The sequence below is a fragment of the Aspergillus foveolatus genome (assembly GCF_047715535.1).
Source record: "Aspergillus foveolatus strain CBS 279.81 unplaced genomic scaffold BDW70scaffold_55, whole genome shotgun sequence".
Taxonomy (NCBI): domain Eukaryota; kingdom Fungi; phylum Ascomycota; class Eurotiomycetes; order Eurotiales; family Aspergillaceae; genus Aspergillus; species Aspergillus foveolatus.
The window spans coordinates 71,405-90,157 of record NW_027396119.1 but is presented as its reverse complement, the minus strand read 5'-3'; the positions used below and the strand labels follow the sequence as shown (position 1 = coordinate 90,157).

Below are 18,753 nucleotides of genomic sequence, written 5' to 3'. Positions count from 1 at the left end.
GGCCTGGTGAGTAGAAAGAATGAAAACCAATGTATTGGTGCCTGTAAGTTGATAGGTAGTCAGCATTTGCTCGTCAAAAGCCATCCGCAGTTGGGCCAAGAGCTCCAACTGACTCAGTGGACATGACCCTGCTTCACATGCGATACCCACCATTGATCGGCAGCATACTGTGTGACTCTCCTGCAATTCACGAACCCATCTTAAACTATCTAATGGCCTGATGATCTCTATGCCCGGGACCCGGACCCCGGACCGCGGGTGTTGCTATTTGCTTCAGGATCGCGAACCTCATATAGAAAGCTTTTATGTACTACCACACCGCAACCGCTCAACACTATCTTTATCTACCCTTCACTACACCTCACCTAAATAACAAAATGTCCGTAACAACCAATAAGAAGGGCAATCGAGTCGTCTACCATTACTGGGACTATAGCTTCGAGTGGACCCCGCAGCACCGTCCCGGCAGCGAACTAGAACCCTGGATCCGAACCTGCGACACCCTAGCCGACGAAGCCAACGAGATACTTGACAGTTTACCGGCTTCTTCAGAAGATCCCACAAAACGGGATAGATACGCACTGCTGAGGGATAACCATGCTCAAGACCCTAAGCTGGAAGAGCTCTGGAACCAAATCAATACCGTGCCGGAATGGGTGGATTGGGAGCAGATCCAGCGTGGCCAGGATCTCTTCTGGCGGCACTTGGTGCCTATCACAAATGCTGTATGATATTCATCATTCCTTTCTATGCCGTGTCATGCAGGACGAAAGCTAACGTATGTTGATCGACCCAGTTGACATTCGTTAGCCTTTTAGGCGGAATGTACGTATCGCCAATTCTGACCATCCCATCTCATCCTGAAAACAGAAACCAGCCCTAACAAACCATAAACTGTACAGGGGTGCTATCCGCGTTGGTGAAGTTTTGACCCGAACAGGCGGCTTCAGCGCAAAAGTCGTCCGCCGTCGCCTCCTCGAAACAGTCCAGCACACAATCCAAGTGAACAAGAGCGCCGAGGCCCTGAAGCCAGGCGGAGAGGGGCACCTCGCCTCCGTGCGCGTCAGACTCTTACACTCAGCTGTGCGCCGGAAAATTATGAGTCTCGTAAAACAAGATCCCACATATTATGACGCCGAGCGCTACGGTCTCCCCATCAATGACCTGGATTCATTCGCGACGATAAACACGTTCAGTAGCACGGTCATCTGGCTGGGTCTTCCGCGGCAGGGGATTCATTTGACTCCACAAGAAGAGGAGGATTACATTGCAGTTTGGCGGCTGGTGGCGTGGTATATGGGGGCGCCGACGGAGCCGTTCGAGAGTGCAGCAAAAGCGAAGGTTGTATCGGAGTCGCTGCTGGTTAACGAGTTTGATCCGACAGACACGGGCAGAATCCTGGCCAGGAATATTGCGATTGGACTGGAGAACACGGCCCCGATATACGCGTCTCTGGAGTACATGGATGCATTGACGAGATTGCTGAATGGTGATCAGCTGTCGGATGAACTACACATCCCGAAGACGGGTCTCTATTACCGAGTGCTTATTTGGGGGTATTGCTTCTGGGTGAAGGTGCAGAGTAAGACGATTCCGTTGATTCCAGCTGTTGATCGACATGTTATCGAGGTACGTGGCCTTCCTATATCACATCCATGGGCAAGCAGGCTAATGAGCGCGATGTAGAACCGCAAGAAAATGTTCTGGAAACACCTCATGGACGAGAAAGAAGGTCTCGGGAAAGAAACAGTGTTCGACTTCAAATACATTCCAACGCTAAAGAGAAGAACAAGGCTGGGGGAGCGGAAGAGGTATTTCTTTAAGAAACCAGGTGTGGAGATCCTCTCGTATCTAGGGCTTCTCTCTGCATTTGCAACCACAGTCGGGTTTAGTACAGGGCTCTACTTGGTCATTACCGGAGCTTTCCCAGAGAGTCGTGTAGTAATACCCAGTCTTCTGCGGGCTCTCAGGGATCGGTTGGCGATACTACCTGTTGGAGCACTCACACTGCCGGAACTTGTGAAGGGGTTGCGAGGAAGATTGTCACTGTGAAAGAAACTTTTCTGTTATATAAGACCGGTCTGTAGATAATGAAAAGGCTACATGGTAGTGGTCGAAACCTACGTTTGCAACCAACCAAATCTACACGCAAAGCTAAACCGTGTAGTGGGCCAAATCCAGACCAACCGAGGACCATGTCTCAAATCCACGAGCCAGGGCTAGTTCTTGACAATCATGCCACGCATATGCCCACTCTGAATCTCGAGGATAGCGCTCGTCACGCTTCGCCCAGTCTGGGGCACGAAAGCGTTCGACATTGCGGACGTCACAGAGCCGAATACCGATGTAGGGAGCCTCTGGTGGGTGATACCGGAAGTTGTGCTCGTGCATGTGCCTCATCAAAGTACCTAGCACGATGGACCTGCATTCTAAAGTGCATCCCGGTTCAATTGATGCATCGTCCGAGAGGAGATGGTCCCTACGGTCATACAGTCCGTTAATAACTCGACCGATTGCGTCGATCCTCTTATCATTCAGATCACCTGGATACCGTAAGTCCGTCATCCAAGCCAGAGCGCATCATAGACCTCACCGATAATCGTCGCTGGTATAGGCAGGCCAAGCGACGAGATGAAGTAATCACTTTGCTCGATTGCAGCACGCGAATAGGCGCTGAAGGTGAGGGCATGCCGAAAGAAATAAGAAATCCAGAGCCCTAGCATTATATCTCGAAAATGAAAAGACGACGCCGGAGGCTTCCTAGGAAGGCATCGGACCCATAAGCTGCCAAAGAACCGCACACTCTGGCAATCATAGTAGTCTGCTATGACTGCAATCATAGCAAGCTGCTCGATTGTTACCTTCCGAGGCAGTTTCAGCAGCTGGGAATGCAAGATATAAAGGACCACTAGAAACGCATCAACATCCCAGCTGTCAACGACCAGGACGATGGAGCCCTTTTCTTTGAATTCCCGGCCTTCTTTCCAATTGCCGTGGAGCATTCTGTCGAAGACTGGCGAACCGAGCGCGAGATGCCTGGCAGAGACCTGGATCTGGACGTGCGAACCCGCCTCTTTGTCGTGGTCTGGAGATCCTGGCTGGGTAGGGATTAGGATGCATGTCCTGGAATCGTCTTCCTCAACGTCGTGCTTGAGCCCTGGCTCAGTAAAATCTTCGGCGCTCATTCCACCAGCATATTCAGCATCGCTCGCAGATTCTGACTCGTCAGCACCGTCGACGCTTGTTTCATTTTCGAGTTCCCCGCCGTCGTGCACGAATGCTGATCTATTAGGGTATCCGATGTTTGCATCATCATCATCATCATCGTCGTCGTCATCATTCCCATCCCCAGCTTCCGGTGTTGGTGCCAGCTCAGTAGCGTATCCGGCATTCATACCTCTCGTTCCCAGCATCGCCAAATGTTGTTGGGCATCAGGAGGTGTCAGAGGAGGCAGGAACTGGTTCCATTCGGCGAACGGGGCGTTCGGTTTCTGGACGACGAGAATGACCTCGCCGCGCGGGTCGAGGACATAATCCGGTTCCATGAGAGTCTCTTAGAGAAAGCAAAGTCAACGGATGAGTGGGAATAATAAGTCAGCAAAGGAGAGAATCATAACTGGAAGCGGACTGGACAAAAAGATTCTAGATATTAGCTTGATCCCTTTCCTCGATAACGCACCTTCTATCTTCAGACTTTCGCCCACGCCAACCACTAGCTAGACGCAGAGCCCATTTCACTGACCCATCTGGACTATCTGCATCCATCGTGGCTTCCAACCCAAGCTCAAGAGTAGTGCCCTTCCGCTCGCACCGCTGGCGCCGGTGGTAGACGGGGCACTCGATGCGGTGCAATGAAGAGCACTAAAAGTCCAGTTATTACGATGAGTTGGCCTTAAGGGTTTTCAATGCTTGTTTTTCTTTTAATTTCGTCAGCCTTTACGTTGATTGTTGGTTTCAATAAGGTTCAAGGGGCCAGCGGTAGTCCATCTGCGATTTCGATCTCGAGCTGGCTTGTGCCTCTGCTTTATTCCATGTCTTTCTGGCATATGCCCCCGGAGCAGACGTTGCAGTAAAGCCCATATTGGGGACCGCTTTGAGCCCGCCTCGAGGTATCCTAACAGCTGCCGATTTCCCTCGTCTAGAGATGTAGCCCTAACCGCTCGGCAAAGTAACCAGTTCTGGCTTGATACACGCTGTAGTTTTATAAGTGTCCTTGTAGCTTCTTAGAACAGGCTTTCTTAAAATATGTCGCGAGTAGATCCCGGGAGATCTAACGAGTGGAATCTAACTTCTGCTCTTCCGAGTATTCCACGGTACTTCGACCATTTGGGGAAACTGTTTGTTCCTGGCCTTGTCCAGGCGTATCTTCTTTTGACTTTTAATTTGAAGAAGCGCGAACTAAGTACGGAAGCATTTTTACAGAGGACAGAAGGGAATACGGCACCGCTATCCAACAAGGCTTTTCACCGCGTCTATTCGGGTCGTCGTTGATAAAGTACTCCTATATTGTGGATGGCAGCCTACTCTCTAAGCGCAGTATATGAGACATATAAGCAGTGCCCGCCACATACGAACAAACCTTGTATGGAGCTTTCTGAGCTCAGGAGAGTTCTCGTCCCAAACCACCCAGTATAGCGTTGCGCCAGAGACAACATGTTATTTCATGCCATTTACTCGAAAATATCTAAGTCCTGTAAAGCTTAGTTATTAAGGTGGACACTAAGTTTCTCTCGAAATTGTTTGGACTATTTTTATATTTTTGATTTTGGAAATTTCGCATATGATCTCAAGAAAAACCGTTCTTCTATTCGAATTCATAATTCTCTAGATTTTTTGTTATTTTTCTTACTTTATTTTATTATTTAGTCAACTACTGACTCGCTGCGGATACTTGCTGTGCTTGTTTTATCGTATATAGAGATATGTCCAAGAAGGGGACGGCGAGAGCTTGACCTTAGTTAAGAAATGTTCTCCCAAGTATAACAGCCGCTCGTATTTCTTTTATCGTCATACGCCTGTGTACTCTACAGTGAATGCCCATCTCCAATCAGCATGGCAGCCTGACGCCAAGGTGACAGTGTCCTGACACCTAGGGCTCGGATTGCGGAAGCTGCGGGCTGCGGGATGCGCGGACTCCGAGTCATGGTCATGCCGTGATGACATAGTCTTCTTCCTCTTCGTCCCCCAATCCATACCGTGATCTGGCAGGAAGTAGCGTCAAGATGGCAGACATGGCCACATTGATCTCGAAGCGCGCAGTAAGTACTTGCTGTGATTATAAAGTCATCCGCTGACCAGCCTCGATAGTGTGAGCCATGCCGCAACCGCAAAGTCAGTCTAAGCGCACTGTTTGTCTTGGTGAAAATAGACTGATATGAAGCAGATACGCTGTGATAAAACCTCACCTTGCTCAAACTGTCGCCTGTCCGGTGCTAGCTGTATAACCCTTAAGCCTGCCGCGCGGCCTAAGCAAGCCCGTGTTCTGATATCTTCGCAATAGTACACGTCTCCTTCCTCGAGAATAGTATATTTACTGATGGTCCTGGACAGCGAACGCAAGATTGACTCGATTGAAAGCCGGCTCGATCGGTTAAGTAATCTTGTCGAATCTCTCGCCCTCCAGCTGCACAGCGCTCCGCCGAGCCAATCCGCTATACAGCATTCCTCCACCCAACGATTTGCTACAGGCAATGCTTCGAGTAATAACAGTACTCCCGATGTATGCTCGCGCCAGGTACACGACTTTCCCACTCTAGACGACCCGGCAGAGAAGGGCCGGTTGTTGAAAGGACAGTCTTCGTCTTCCTTGTCCGCGCAGTCGTCATTTGCAGTCCGTTTCCTACACGACGCTGTCGATTCCAAGCAAGAAAGAGACATCACCGGAGAGGTTACATGCCTCCTGAAGACGATCTCGCAGTTGGTAGAGTCGTTTAGTCACCAGTCGCTTGCGGCGACATCCTTGTTCCCTCACGCACGGGTAGAGCCAACCGCAGGCCAGCCAAAGTACGATATGCCTCCAATCGAAGTGACTGTGAGCATCCTACGGGAAGCACAAGGTGCTTGCTTCATTGCTTCCAGGGCGTTTACTGGGAGATCGGTGCTAACCACGCAGTATAGAGACAGACTGCGTGGATATCCAACTGCTGGCCGAGTCATTCAAGATGTTTTTAAGCCCACAAAGCCTCTCAGATCTCTGCCTGAAGGTATATTTCTTGCCCGAGTACTCGGATGCAGAGTTTATTATCGTCAATGCAGCCTTATACTGTGAGTGACGCTATCACCACGCCCTGCCTGACAAACGACAAGGCTGATACCACGTCAAGTTTTCGCAACTTGGGTTGGTGTAATCCAACAACAAGCGAACAGCTCCCTAAACGATGTCCCCGAGAACTTACTGTCCACCTGCCGTGTCAACCTAGAAACCGCCCTGTCCCGACTGGCTCTTTACATTCAGCCAAGCCACGAGATGGTATTCGCTCTAGTTCTTGCGGTAAGCCTTGTCCTCTCAGGTCTCTGCGTACAGATCATGGCCGGCTGACAGCTACCGCGCAAAGGCCATATATGCAATCGATAATGCAAAAGGCTCTCTGGCGTCCATTCTAGTGAATGCTGCTTCTCAAAGCGCGCGGCTTCTAGGATACCATACTCGGTCCGTCGGGACAGATGCATCAACGAACCAGCCGAACGGCAAGGGACTCTTGTTCTGGTTGGTGTACTTTCTTGAGAAGACTCTCTCTCTACGCAACGGCCAGTCTTCCACCATCCTGGACAGCGATATCACAGTCCCAAAGCCATCGTCTCGAACAGGCTCGTCACCGGGCTCTCAGCTTATGGAGTATTTTGGGTACTTGGTGGAACTTGCTCGCTTGGCTGGGAGAATTTACGAGGAACTATATTGCGCTGGCTCTCTATCTCTGCCAGTGGACGTGCGGAGACATCGTGCAACAGTTCTAGCGCAGCAGCTGCAGGGACTCTCGACGGATTGCAGGATGGCCACTGTACAGCCTCCCTATCCTTGTAAGTCACGGGCTCTAATAACTTTCTACAGGAATCCTGGCTTCGATCCGCAACCCAGGAGCAGGCGCAGAGGATTAAATCCAGCACCATATCCGAAGATGTCCTCCGTCAGTCTATGTTGACCCTGATATACCGCGCTATGCCGGCCCAAACGGGGTCTTCGTCAACATTCAACGAAGAATGCCTTGACACAGCGCGGGCTGCACTGGAAGGCCACCAATCCTTTATTCGCGAGTTTGGCACGACAGATACCGAGCTCTTATCTGGGCATATAATGTGGTACGTCTGGGCCTCCACTCTTTTGGTAGCTTACAACTCACTGTTCGTCTAGGTCAATTCTCTTCGTTCCCTTTGTGCCTTTTATCGTTTTATTCTGTCATGTGATTGAAACAGGAAGCCTTCAAGACCTGAGCCAGATGCAAGCTTTCGTCACCTCAATGGAGTCTGTCTGCCCGCATTCGCCCGCGATTGCCAAACACCACCATTTGTTCCATGTGTTTTGTACCGTCGCTAAGCGCTATTGTGATATCATGTCAACCGCAAGCTCGAGTGAGGAGCAGCGGAGGCTCAGGATGGAGGTGGATGCGCAGCTCTCCGCTTTCGGCCTACAGTCTCAGCTGCCGGCTGGAATCTCAGGTCCCATACCCGACAAGCGCATATCATCATTAGAAGCTGATACTAACTGGCCTGGAGGCAATCTCGGTGATGGAACCATTTATGCGGCGGATGGGTTCAATTTGGGAGACTGGTTCTCTTTCAGCCAGAATATCGTGGGGTTGTTGGACCGGGATGATCTGTCTTTCCAGTGACTGCTAAGTGGATAATATGGGTGGACCTGTTGTAACTATAGAAGACAGGTTTTGTTCTATATACGCGTAGCTTTGGCTCGCTTCATATCTTCTTTACCAAGATCTCCCAAGGCCTCATCCGTGCCGCATAAACCACGAGCTCCAGCCTAAAAAATTACCTTTTCAAACGCCTCTCCCAGCCCTCTCCTCCCAAGCCAAGCCTCCAATGCCTGCATATCCCCGCGGTTCGCCCTCTGCCCACCCCGTTCCCCCAGACTGTCCGTGATCTCCTCCATGCCCGCAAATACTCTCTCAACGCCCACCGTCTCTCGAAACCGCTCGCTAACCTTTTTCTGATGCGCAGGAATGTCGCCCCACGAGTGCGTCTTGATAAAGCTCATGTACGAGTCAATATTCCTCGATGTACCCTCCAGACATAAAACGCCCGGTTTCCCGGCGAGAACGAAGCCCGTTAGCCCGTAATCCGGCGCATAATTGACCATATCGGCGCGTTTCGTGCGCGTTGAGAGAGAGGGGAAGTAGAACCAGACGCGGACGAGTGGCTCATTGATACTCTGAGCGGGGGTTGAGGGTTGTTCACAAGCTGAGGTTACGTTCAGATCCCCCAAGAACGCAGTAGCTTCCTCTTGAATAAACTCCAACGCCGCAAAGACGTCACCTGCGGGCATTCCAGAGGCCAGTTTTGCCACCTCTGCTTTAGACATCCAGTCTGGTTGCCGGAGGGAATATGTTATTGTGGGTGCTTCATCTGCCGTCCGGCTGTCCTGGGAATGCAGAGGGATGGAGACGTTAACCTGAATAGTCTTCCCATTTGCGTTTGAGAGCGGGGCGTGAACTGCAAGAAGAATGCTTGATGGGATTGCGGATGGACTTGCAGCTGCGGTTGGATCTTCGCATTCGCACCATTCGCGCACTTTGTCGATGCATTCCTTTGTTGGGGCGTCGAGTTCGAGTTCGCCCGGAGAGGGGAACATGGCAGCTAGCAGATCTATTGTTGAAAGTTGCGTAGCCATAAGGTCTGGTGGCAGTGGAGCCATATTGTTGTTTTTGTTAACCAATGTGTACGAAATATGGATATGGGTGCATAATCAGGATGGGTATAGAAAGTGCTGGCGGGTGAAGAAATTAAGCCGGCGAGGACCCTTTGCCAAGCCCGGTGCTGCTTTTGAGCCGCTGTGGAGTCAGTGGGCGGGTGCGTGTTTCTACGGACTACAGAGTACTGCTTGGTCGAGCGAGGCCAAAGTAGGTTTTGAACAAACGAGGTGACGAAAGACTTACTTGATAGCCAGCTAAATGCATCAGGGCCAAGCTGCAACGGAGATATTTCGGGGCTCATTTGTTGACCAATAAATCCGACGTCTTTTTAGTCATGATCCCAGGCTGTTAGGGCTATTTGTCCGACTGTTATTGTAAGATTGATCAAGGCCATAGGCTGCTGCAGGGAATGTTTCACAGTTATCGGTATGAGACCGTTGTTAACTCAGCTTGCGGCAGGGTAGGCCGTCAAGTATGAAAGATGTGAAACCTCAAACCTCCAGCAGCAGTGAGATGCCCCAGAGAAAAAAGTCCAACAGCGCGTAATCACGCTAGCTAAAGTTGTACAGCATCGACTGGCCCGACAGAAGACCAGACACTTTGTACAAGTTAGCTTTGCCATCGGACACTGGACAGATTCTGAACTCAAGGCTTATCGAAAACCTCCACTCATTCTCAGATAACAAACCTTTCTGTGGCCTCTACCACTTCCTGTTGTTGTTATCCGTGAGCCATTATCATCTTTCTCGTCTATATCCGTCCATGTTCGAGGATTCTCATGGTTGTTAACATAGCTGTAAGCCTACCGAACACTCTTGACTATCGACCCGTCGCGTCCAAAGACAATCTGCTCCGCGAGCAGAACAGTGCAAAGGCAGTTAATCGATTGCCTTTCTTGTATTCATGTCGTGTCCGTAAATTACAGTCTGCCAGCAGCTGCTGACCCCGAATAACGGTCATAGTCGAGGAGTTGAGTCACTATTAATGGGACGAGGGTGCCTACCTCCAGAGAATTAATTATAGAGATGATCATAAACCAGAGATGTACCCAACCTCCGCCATCCCAGAAAACCCATCTGATGTAGAGATTTCTCTGACAGCTCGCCGAGAATCGGAACACCAGCAGGCAAATTTTGCGGAAAATACACCATAAGCCTATACAGTGAGGTAAGAGGTAGCTTGCGGTCCCCTGACCTTCAAAGGCTCTGATTAATGTTCTCAACGGCCGCAGGGCGGGTTGTTTCCTAGCAATCGATGGTTCAGTTCTCGAACACGTCGCCTCACCTGAAGCCAGCCAGGTCAACCGGATACTTCCCAACCCCATCGCAGCAGGGGTGCGGAGCTCGGAGCAGGAAGACGGCCTAGAGACAAACCCCAGATTAGCAATTGTATTGTAAGTTCTTTCAAAGTTAGACGGCTTGCCGTGAAAGCAAAAATTTGCTGAGAAATGCCAGGGGACAATGTTGTCCTCCAGGATCCGTTTCGCCATACCCGATCAATAACTTCTTTCCAGGTCTGGTCAATCAGTGTACAAAGTTGAACAGAGACCAAGAGAGTCTGATTAAATTCATAATGAACAGAAGTGGTCTGCGTAGATAAACTAAGAAGATGCAGTTGTTGCGAGGCAGATGGTGGTGGGATTGCAGTACTCCAGTCCGCAGCAAGACAGGATGTGTTGTTGATCAACTTCCCCGCCCACAAAAAGCGAAATTACATGCTTGGTTTTTCGAACTACAACTCCTGGCCTTCTGGGCACAAGGTCGGTTACTAGCTGGTCTGCTTTAATTGCTTCCTTCGTAAATGCAAACAATTCCAAGTCATCGGTAACCTCGGCCAAGTTCATCTATAAATGTCCTGATTGACGTCCAAACCGCACTTTGAGTGTGCGAGAACATATAGCCCTGGATCGCGAGCGTAGCGGTGCAGTAATGGTACAAGTAGCTAGCTTTCGCCCTTGTATAAGGGCGTCTCGCGCCATTTTGTCGCGCTCAGGATTACAACGTCTTCGGCTCGACCGATGAACAAAACTGCATCGCAGCTGTCAGCATCTGCCTTGAATGCAGAACGCTGGTTGTATCATGTTGAGAGCCACGGCCTGACTCTAGTAAGTTGATCGCTGACGAAGCCTGCAAATAACCAGCTCTGAACTGAGAAAAGTTCTATAAACACAGTGATCTTGCGGTTCCCTAACACGTGACATCAATGAGCCATGACGCAAGCCCTTATCGATAAGGGCAATGCATGGTTTCGTCACTGGTGCTTCGAGTTTCTTTGCTGCTTCTCCGAGCTTCCATCCAGCACCTAGAATCTCCACGAACCCTGCGCAACACGATGCTCTTGAAGCGCAACTCGTATACATGACATTGGCTTACAATTGGACTGTTGACGTCTTACACTGAACGCCGTTTACCTTCCTACCTTCCTACCTACCTACCATATATCTCCATCATCCGCAGTCACCATGTTCTCCGTCATAATTCCCGGCCGGCCCTGCCTAACAGACATTGTCGCCGTCGACGCTCAGCCAAATGGGCAAGCCACAAAATTTGCTTTTAATTTCCCGCTATCACCGTCCTTTCCCGAATTAGTCGTCTTCTTTCTTCCGGGCACCGTCCTCCCGCAAGACACAGCCGCCGCTATTTACATTCAATACCCTGGCTCGGAATTCCGTTTCATCGGCGCCCTTGCAAATGAGAAGCCGTCGTCCGTTATTAAAGTCAGCCCCCCGGTACGCACAGGTGCGCAGGGCGGAGACCAGATGGTAGACGGCGGGAATGGTGCCATGGTGACGCTAGGGATATCAATTGAGCCGGTGCAGGTTGTTGCGCCGCAGCTTGCGCAGCTTGAGGCTGCGAATGGAGGCAATGGAGGGTCATCGACGGATCTGGTCAAGCAGACGCCGCAGCAGAAAGGGATTACTACGAAGGTGCTGGCACAGAGAATCGTGGGGAACGCGTTCAATTTCCTGGCGAGCTTCGCGTCGAGTGATCCGTCGAATCGGGGGCAGGAAGTCGTGCCGCTCAAGGCTTTTCATGACTGGTGGACGAAATTTGAGAGGAGGATCAATGTCGATCCGACGTTTTTGGAGAGGGAGGACCCGAGCGCGAGTGGTTAATTTAACCTCGCTCTCTTTGCCGATGGGATCAATTGGATAAAATGGGGAGGTCACTTTCACATACCAGCTTTGCTGGTTTTATGCGCATTTCTTATGTATCTAGATACCACATTTTTACGAGGTGAAAAACATCAGCGACAGCTCGGTGCAGAATATAATCCGAGTCATGATCTATGTCTATTTATAACGGTAAATGATCTATGCCCCCCAACCATCTACTCTAATAAGAACTTCAGAAATGCCACCCCAATTGCAATTCCATCATGCGGCTTTCCGGCCCTCTCCAATGCATCCTCAGCCTGCTCCTTATCAAAAACACCCGCCGCAGCCCGCAAGTTCACCACCTCGGAAACAATATCCTCTTTGAACTCCGGATGCCCCTGCACTGTAATAAACTTCCCTGCCTTGTACATTCCCTGGACTTCGCACCTCGGCGAGCTCCCTAGCGGGGTCACACCATCGGGGTACGCAAAGACGATGTCACGGTGCATTTGTTGAATTTTCTGGATACCGTTAGCATGTCCCTATTCAACGTCTCTATGGTTATACAGCGTTGGAGACCCACCAGTGTCTCAACACCGAACAACTCTTTCCCCTTTTCCGTCAACTCAACATCGCAAACAGCAATCTCCCATCCCGCGCTATTTCTCCCAACTTCGACACCGAGGGCTCTCCCGATAATCTGATGTCCGAAACATATACCCAATAGCTTGACACGTGGGTGCTCGATCGCCTTTTTAGTGAACTCAACAAGTTTCAGAATCCAGGGGTGGTCTTCGAAGGAGTTGTGTTCTGTTTGGACCCAAACATAACAACGTTAGCATTGTGCGCTTACAATATGGAACCAAAACCACGTGTGCAAGAGGTAGCAGGAGGTAGGCATACTCGAACCCGTCAACAGAACCGCATCGACATTTTCCAAATCCGGATAGTTCTGCGCCGTGACGACATCAAAGCGCGAGATCTCGAGGATAGAAGACGGGTCGACTTGCTCTGGTTTGTAAAGTTCTCTAACGCTGCTGTGTAGGAGGGTCTTGAAAACGCCGACGTACCCGCCGTATTTGGCGTTGCTGGATTCGGGCGGGGTGTCACATTCGAGGACAGCGATGCGGAGGGCCGTGCGGGGCATTGTGGCGGCAAGTGAGAGCTGGTAGGGTGGGCTAGGTGGAATATGGGGTGTATGATGTTGTTTAGCGGTGATCTATTCTCTTAATAGTTTCAACGGAAGTAACAATTGGGTGTCAATATCGGTGACAAAAGACGATCGTGGTCATGGATTGAGGGGGCGATCACTTGATAAGTAAGGTGGGTCCCGTGTCTGCAGTGCGGGCTGCTCGGAGAGTGTCCGGCCTCGCGTGGCTTGGGTTAGTGTGGGGACAATGGCATTACGCCCCCTGGTCTGCATATAGTTCTACCACTGTGCTCTTTTAGCCGCCCTAGGCATTATGAACGTATAGATTGGCTAAAGGGACTGTGTGGGTATGGCTTGTATATGCAGGGCAGAGACTGTACGTCATATATAGCAGCCTTGCGTAAACTATTCCATAATCGGAATTTTAAGGTCCTAACACAGCAAGCATCCAATTCATTATATGATTAATGTAGAGCCGGATTCTCTGGTTGGAAGCTCAATGGTCTGCCAGAATAGTCCATAAATATGGAAAGCTTGACCTGAATATGACTCGGGACTCATGAAGGTTTGTGTTCATATTAAGAGCTCACAAATAGTTATAGCATATTCAAGAGCCTGAAATTGGCATTGAATGTAGTGGTTCATTTTCTATGGCTAAATAAAAGATGCCAACGCTCAGTCGCAATACTGAGACTATATATACTATCTGACGTTGCGCTAAAACCTGGCAATCTGGCATAATGTTGAACCGTAAAGATGGAGAACTTACAAGTCCGCAGATTCTCAAGCCTTGCGCCCTAAGCGAGGAAGTCGAACTGGAACGTGCAGTGCAAGCATAAGTCCCGCGAATACAGCCGCCGAGGCAAAGGTCAGACGGAGAGCTCCGGCATAAGAACTGATCACTGCGCAGAGTTAGGATTAGCCTCCGCCAGCATGATGGTCGATAAGATGGTACGTACCTTGGCTTTTGTGAAGTGGATCAAGGTCAGCGATAGCGTGGACGGATTTTCGAACAAGCTGAATGACCGCGTCCTTGTCCGGCTGCGTGACCTTCTCTTCCAGCTGGTAAACCAGCGCATTCTGAAAAACCCAGCTGCTCGTCGCGACTCCCATAACAGATCCTAGATTCCGGAAGAGCCCTAATGTTGTGGTAGCCACGGCCTGCTCATCTGTTTCACTAGTGGCGAGGATAGATACCATCAACGTAGGGAAAGCAAACCCTTGACCGAGACTTGCGAGAGAAACACAGATCATGGCCACGATGTCAGGGGTGTTGACGCCCATCGTCGCTGCGGCCAAGCCTCCTAGGAGCAGAAACATGTCACCAATCATAATAGTTGGTTTCAGGCGTTTGGACCATGTAATCAAGAAACCTGTAGCGACGCTAGAACAAGTTACGGCCAGTGTAGACGCGACTAGTCTGAGACCGGAGTCGGTTGGGCTTGCAAGTTTGACGGCTTGGAAGTATAATGGGGCGTTGAAAATCATGGTGTTAACGGCGATAGAGCCAAAGAAGTTTCCAAATATAATAACGGCGCGAGGGTTTTTGGTTAAGAAAGTAATAGGCATTACTGCTCGCTCGACGCGTTTTTCATATGGAACGAAAATTATTGCCAGGATGACCGAGATAACCAAGGATGAAATCACGAGAGGATGAGTCCAGCTATAGACATTACCACCCAGATTGAGACCCATGATCAATGCGGTTACGGTAAGCACCAAGAGCGCGGAGCCCACAAGGTCCACGTTCCTGAGTAGCTGCAAGAAGGTCATTCTTTCCTCTGTCTGGTTCTTTAATCCCAGACCAGAAGGCGTTGTCCATGCGGCAGCAAGGAAATAAACGAAGATGAAGGGCAGCTGTACGAAGAACGCACCTCTCCAGCCCACTTGATCGCACAGGTATCCGCCAAACGCAAGACCAAGACAGCCACCCAATCCGAGGCAGAGATTGATATAAGATTGGTAGATGCCACGATACTCGATGCGGACTAGATCACTGGACAGAATCATACCCATAGAAAAGACACCCCCGGCTCCAAGTCCGCAAAAGGCACGGGCTGCGATAAAACTCCCTATGCTCTGCGCCATTGCACACCACGCTGTGGTAAGGAAAAAGACGGCAATGGCGAATAAATACACAGGTTTTCGCCCGAACGTGTCTGAGACCCGCCCGAAAAGTGGAAGAAAGGCCGTCGATGTCAACAAGAATGCAGTTGAGAGCCAGGATGCCGAGTTCGACGCATGGAAGTGTGAGGTGATGACAGGGTGACTGGACGCCATCAAGGTGGAATCGAAAAAACCGATCACATATCCCAGTTGTACACCACTGAATATAAGCCAGAACCGCGTGGGAGAGACGTTGATGAACCGGGAGGCATATCCAGTAGCCTCGCTTTGCGCGCCTGCTGCTTCCGAATCTTGTATGGTCTTGCTGGCCGTTGCGGAGAGAACCTGTTCAAGGCCGGTGTCTATCTCAGGCGCTTGAGGGATCGAGCTGACTTTAGACAGGCCAACGAGCGCGGGATCCTCATCATCAAAGTACTCTGTAGACAAGGAGGAAGAAGCCTCGGCTGTGGGGTAATCGCTAGCCTTACCGGAGTATTGGAGGCGGGAGCCGTTATCACTCAGCAAGGGCGTAGATTCGGTAGCATTGCCGTGGACGGGCTGACCAGCTGGAGAGGATGTGACGGTCATACTAGGGAAAGAAATGTGGTTGATGAGCCTCAAGACTGGCTGGACAGAATATCGTTGTGAGATATGACAGATGGGAGGAAGTGGGGGGAGCTTGTCTGATAACTTATACGAAGCTTACGGGGGTGCTCGAGCGTTACCGGTGGCCAACAGAAAATTTTCAATGGCGACATGCTGCAGACAGCGCTAATGCACGCGATAGATGACTTACTCCAACTGAAAAATCCCTGGGTAATGTCTATAATTGATTTCTTTGCAATGATGGTTGGTAGATCGAAATCAGTCTTGCAAAAGTCCTCTTAGTGCCTGCTATACTATAAAAGCTCCCTAGACACATGTATGACGAGGTTGCCCCGTGCATATTTGTGTATTGGCCGGTCCGGTCTCGGCGGGGCGGGCGGGCGCTCCCCGAGCTTGTCCATTTTGGGCTTAGCCTCCTTGGCTACAGTGGTGTTTGGTCCTGGACCGAAATTCTGCGACTTTTCAGTCTCACCCTTGATTCTGAGATGAAGACTGACCCCGCGCCTTTGATCGGTCTGCTCTGACGACTAGAGGTCAGCATTTATGCAACTTTGAGATGGAAAGCGTCCGGATCGCCGCAAGACAGAGAACAGGCCCAATGCCGCTTACCTGCGCCGTCTGCCCAGATACCTATCAGCTTGATTTGAGCGTCCGATGACCAATTGCATAAACACTATTTGCGCTTGCTACTATGCAGGATTCACCGGATTATCCTATGCCTAGAAAAATCAAGCGTCGTTCGGAATGGATCCTGCTGATACCATCGACGCTTTCGCGTCCGACGCGGATGGTGCAGCCCTGAATATTACTCCGTTAGCTGTGGCTCAGTTGTCCGCGAGCGATGCCGATCGCGAAAGCGACGTCTCAATCAAGAAACGGAAAAGAGTTCGCACCGGGTGCTTTACGTGTCGGGATCGTCATCTAAAATGCGACGAAGCTCTGGGTCAATGCCAGAACTGCAGAAAATCGGGCCGGCTATGCCGACGGGGCGTTCGTCTCAATTTCGTGGACACGCAGGTGGTTGCGCCCCCAACCTGCGTCACGCCGCCCGCGGGAACTGGTGTAACTTTTCGTGACGACTCGAGAATCATAGCCTCCGAGTACGTCGGTGGGTTCGAGAGGTATCCTCCGCTTGAACAGGATGCTTCAGTGGAAGATACCCGCCAGACTTCGATTCCAGTTCAATTTGGACCCAATCCGTTTCTCAATACACAATACCAGATCAGTCGTCATGGCTGCTTGGAGGACCCCACGGAATTGTCTCTTTTGCAGGTATTCGTGAATCAGATCGGTCCCTGGATGGATATTGTGGATGAAGCGAAGCATGTAAGTGATTAGCATCCGAGAAATGTGCAGCCGTTAAATTGACATGCCAAGTTCACGCGGATTCTGCCATTGTATGCTGTCGAACAGCCGCTTCTGCGTGCTGCCATGGCAGCTTGTGTTGAGTTGTATGTCTCTATACATCTGTTTAAAGAGGCAAGTGAGCGAGTGCGCTACTACGATGCCGCAGCTCTGATGCTCTCTGATTGCATAGCAAGCCCGCATCGTGACCCGTCCCTGTGTGCAACCGCCGCGCTCATCATTGAAATTGCTGAAATGCTGATTCTCGGCCCGATCGAGAGCGGAATGCGCATCCGCGCCGGCAACTCCGCCAGATCTTTGGTTCGAGAATGTCAGTGGACAACCCGTACACAGGGCCTTGGCGGAACATGTTCTTGGCTCAGCATTCTCATGGAGTTGTTCGACTGTATAGCCTTCCGGCAGACAGTAGTCTGGGACCCTGACACCTGGGGCATCGACATGGGCTTTGTTGTCGAACCATCCATTGCTGGAAATGAGGAGTTTTGGATGCAGCGCATCATCTACATTTGTGCCAAGGTCTCAGATTTCCGCTCTTCGAACTTAAAAGGAATCGGTAACTCTACCCGCTACGCCGAGGCGCAGCGGCTCGAACAATGGAGTCTCTACAATGAATGGTGTGCCAGGTGGTTTGATTCCATCCCAAGGTCGATGTTACCCCTTGGAAATGTCCAGCCTTGGCAGAGAAGCCCCCAGTCAGTCTTTCCCCAGGTGTGGCTGCTTGGACGTTTGGCTATAGTAGCCCAAATGCTCTACCATATCACTCGAATCATGCTCCTCGAAACCGATCCACACCAACAGGACCATCTTCCCGAACTACGGGAAGAGCAGCAGCGCCATGCGTACAGCGTCTGCGGTATCGTTTCGAATGACAAGAACAATGGGATCCCGGTTTTCTCTGCGCATCTTCTTGCTGTTGCTGCGGGGTATTTGGTCGACAGGAAAGCGCAGGAAGAAGTCGTCGCGATTCTAGATCAGCTGAGACGCACAAGTGGGTTGAGCACTGAGCACATCAGAGACAAACTCCGGGAAGCATGGGGCTGGCACTCACACACCCATCAGTCATTTCCAGACACCGTCGATACCTCAACTGTGTCTATCGAGATCCACACGTCCGATCATGGCCATGAATTTTCGCAAGTCGGCATCACGGACCCTTTTACGTACTCCTTGGTGGGAACTCATCAGTATCTAGATCACCATCTACTTTACGACCAGTCCCACCAAAGCCTGTAGTAGCCCGTCCACTGCTGGATCATGTGATTCAAGGCCTAGCAAGAGAATAGGCTGTGCCAGATAATGGGGCTTTATGTTATATTACGGTGCGTCTTATAATCTGTATTATCGATAGATGTTACAAAATTAGAATCCAATCTTTGGTACATTTGGAATACATGATCTGAATGGGCTCGGATCGTATTAGTACTCAGTAGGCGCATTGGTGGTGTACTCGTATATGTATTGACGGTATCTGGTACGAATACAATTCACAGTATTACTATCTTGATCATTATATATATGGTAAACTGAACCCATAGTAATTGCAGATATAGTAACGAACGTCGCTTGAT

The 18,753-nt window shown here is 50.4% G+C and overlaps 8 protein-coding genes across 8 annotated transcripts; 4 read left to right on the top strand and 4 right to left on the bottom strand.

The window, feature by feature from the left end:
* Nucleotides 1-377: 377 nt before the first annotated feature.
* Nucleotides 378-2,052, top strand: BDW70DRAFT_170451 (oxygenase MpaB family protein; the record flags this gene model as incomplete). The annotated part of the gene is made up of 4 exons (XM_073742934.1): nucleotides 378-725; nucleotides 797-825; nucleotides 903-1,629; nucleotides 1,687-2,052. 4 exons carry the CDS (start codon nucleotides 378-380, stop codon nucleotides 2,050-2,052), a joined length of 1,470 nt encoding a protein of 489 aa, XP_073593091.1.
* Nucleotides 2,053-2,154: 102 nt separating this feature from the next.
* On the bottom strand, nucleotides 2,155-3,628 carry BDW70DRAFT_170449 (BTB/POZ domain-containing protein; the record flags this gene model as incomplete). The annotated part of the gene is made up of 2 exons (XM_073742933.1): nucleotides 2,594-3,628; nucleotides 2,155-2,543 (listed from the first exon to the last, which is right to left on the bottom strand). Exons 1-2 carry the CDS (start codon nucleotides 3,543-3,545, stop codon nucleotides 2,155-2,157), a joined length of 1,341 nt encoding a protein of 446 aa, XP_073593090.1. The 5' UTR covers nucleotides 3,546-3,628.
* A 1,594-nt stretch (nucleotides 3,629-5,222) lies between these two features.
* On the top strand, nucleotides 5,223-7,826 carry BDW70DRAFT_152630 (Zn(II)2Cys6 transcription factor; the record flags this gene model as incomplete). Its single annotated transcript, XM_073739472.1, has 8 exons — nucleotides 5,223-5,258; nucleotides 5,384-5,499; nucleotides 5,551-6,056; nucleotides 6,118-6,264; nucleotides 6,324-6,490; nucleotides 6,753-6,947; nucleotides 7,049-7,296; nucleotides 7,349-7,826. 8 exons carry the CDS (start codon nucleotides 5,223-5,225, stop codon nucleotides 7,824-7,826), a joined length of 1,893 nt encoding a protein of 630 aa, XP_073593089.1.
* Nucleotides 7,827-7,972: 146 nt separating this feature from the next.
* BDW70DRAFT_162748 (DUF1115 domain protein) lies at nucleotides 7,973-8,863 on the bottom strand (the record flags this gene model as incomplete). Its single annotated transcript, XM_073741180.1, has 1 exon — nucleotides 7,973-8,863. The coding sequence occupies one exon, from the start codon at nucleotides 8,861-8,863 to the stop codon at nucleotides 7,973-7,975; it is 891 nt and encodes a 296-aa protein (XP_073593088.1).
* Nucleotides 8,864-11,148: 2,285 nt separating this feature from the next.
* On the top strand, nucleotides 11,149-12,128 carry BDW70DRAFT_142066 (OPI10 family protein). The gene has a single exon (XM_073737871.1). The coding sequence runs from the start codon at nucleotides 11,323-11,325 to the stop codon at nucleotides 11,974-11,976; it is 654 nt and encodes a 217-aa protein (XP_073593087.1). The 5' UTR covers nucleotides 11,149-11,322; the 3' UTR covers nucleotides 11,977-12,128.
* Nucleotides 12,129-12,167: 39 nt separating this feature from the next.
* BDW70DRAFT_142065 (type 1 glutamine amidotransferase) lies at nucleotides 12,168-13,186 on the bottom strand. Its single transcript, XM_073737870.1, has 3 exons — nucleotides 12,862-13,186; nucleotides 12,542-12,768; nucleotides 12,168-12,479 (listed from the first exon to the last, which is right to left on the bottom strand). The coding sequence occupies exons 1-3, from the start codon at nucleotides 13,103-13,105 to the stop codon at nucleotides 12,192-12,194; spliced, it is 759 nt and encodes a 252-aa protein (XP_073593086.1). The 5' UTR covers nucleotides 13,106-13,186; the 3' UTR covers nucleotides 12,168-12,191.
* A 791-nt stretch (nucleotides 13,187-13,977) lies between these two features.
* On the bottom strand, nucleotides 13,978-15,802 carry BDW70DRAFT_152626 (putative MFS multidrug transporter; the record flags this gene model as incomplete). Its single annotated transcript, XM_073739471.1, has 2 exons — nucleotides 13,978-14,003; nucleotides 14,068-15,802. The coding sequence occupies 2 exons, from the start codon at nucleotides 15,800-15,802 to the stop codon at nucleotides 13,978-13,980; spliced, it is 1,761 nt and encodes a 586-aa protein (XP_073593085.1).
* A 506-nt stretch (nucleotides 15,803-16,308) lies between these two features.
* On the top strand, nucleotides 16,309-18,580 carry BDW70DRAFT_142060 (Zn(II)2Cys6 transcription factor domain-containing protein). Its single transcript, XM_073737869.1, has 2 exons — nucleotides 16,309-17,146; nucleotides 17,198-18,580. The coding sequence occupies exons 1-2, from the start codon at nucleotides 16,565-16,567 to the stop codon at nucleotides 18,416-18,418; spliced, it is 1,803 nt and encodes a 600-aa protein (XP_073593084.1). The 5' UTR covers nucleotides 16,309-16,564; the 3' UTR covers nucleotides 18,419-18,580.
* Nucleotides 18,581-18,753: the final 173 nt, after the last annotated feature.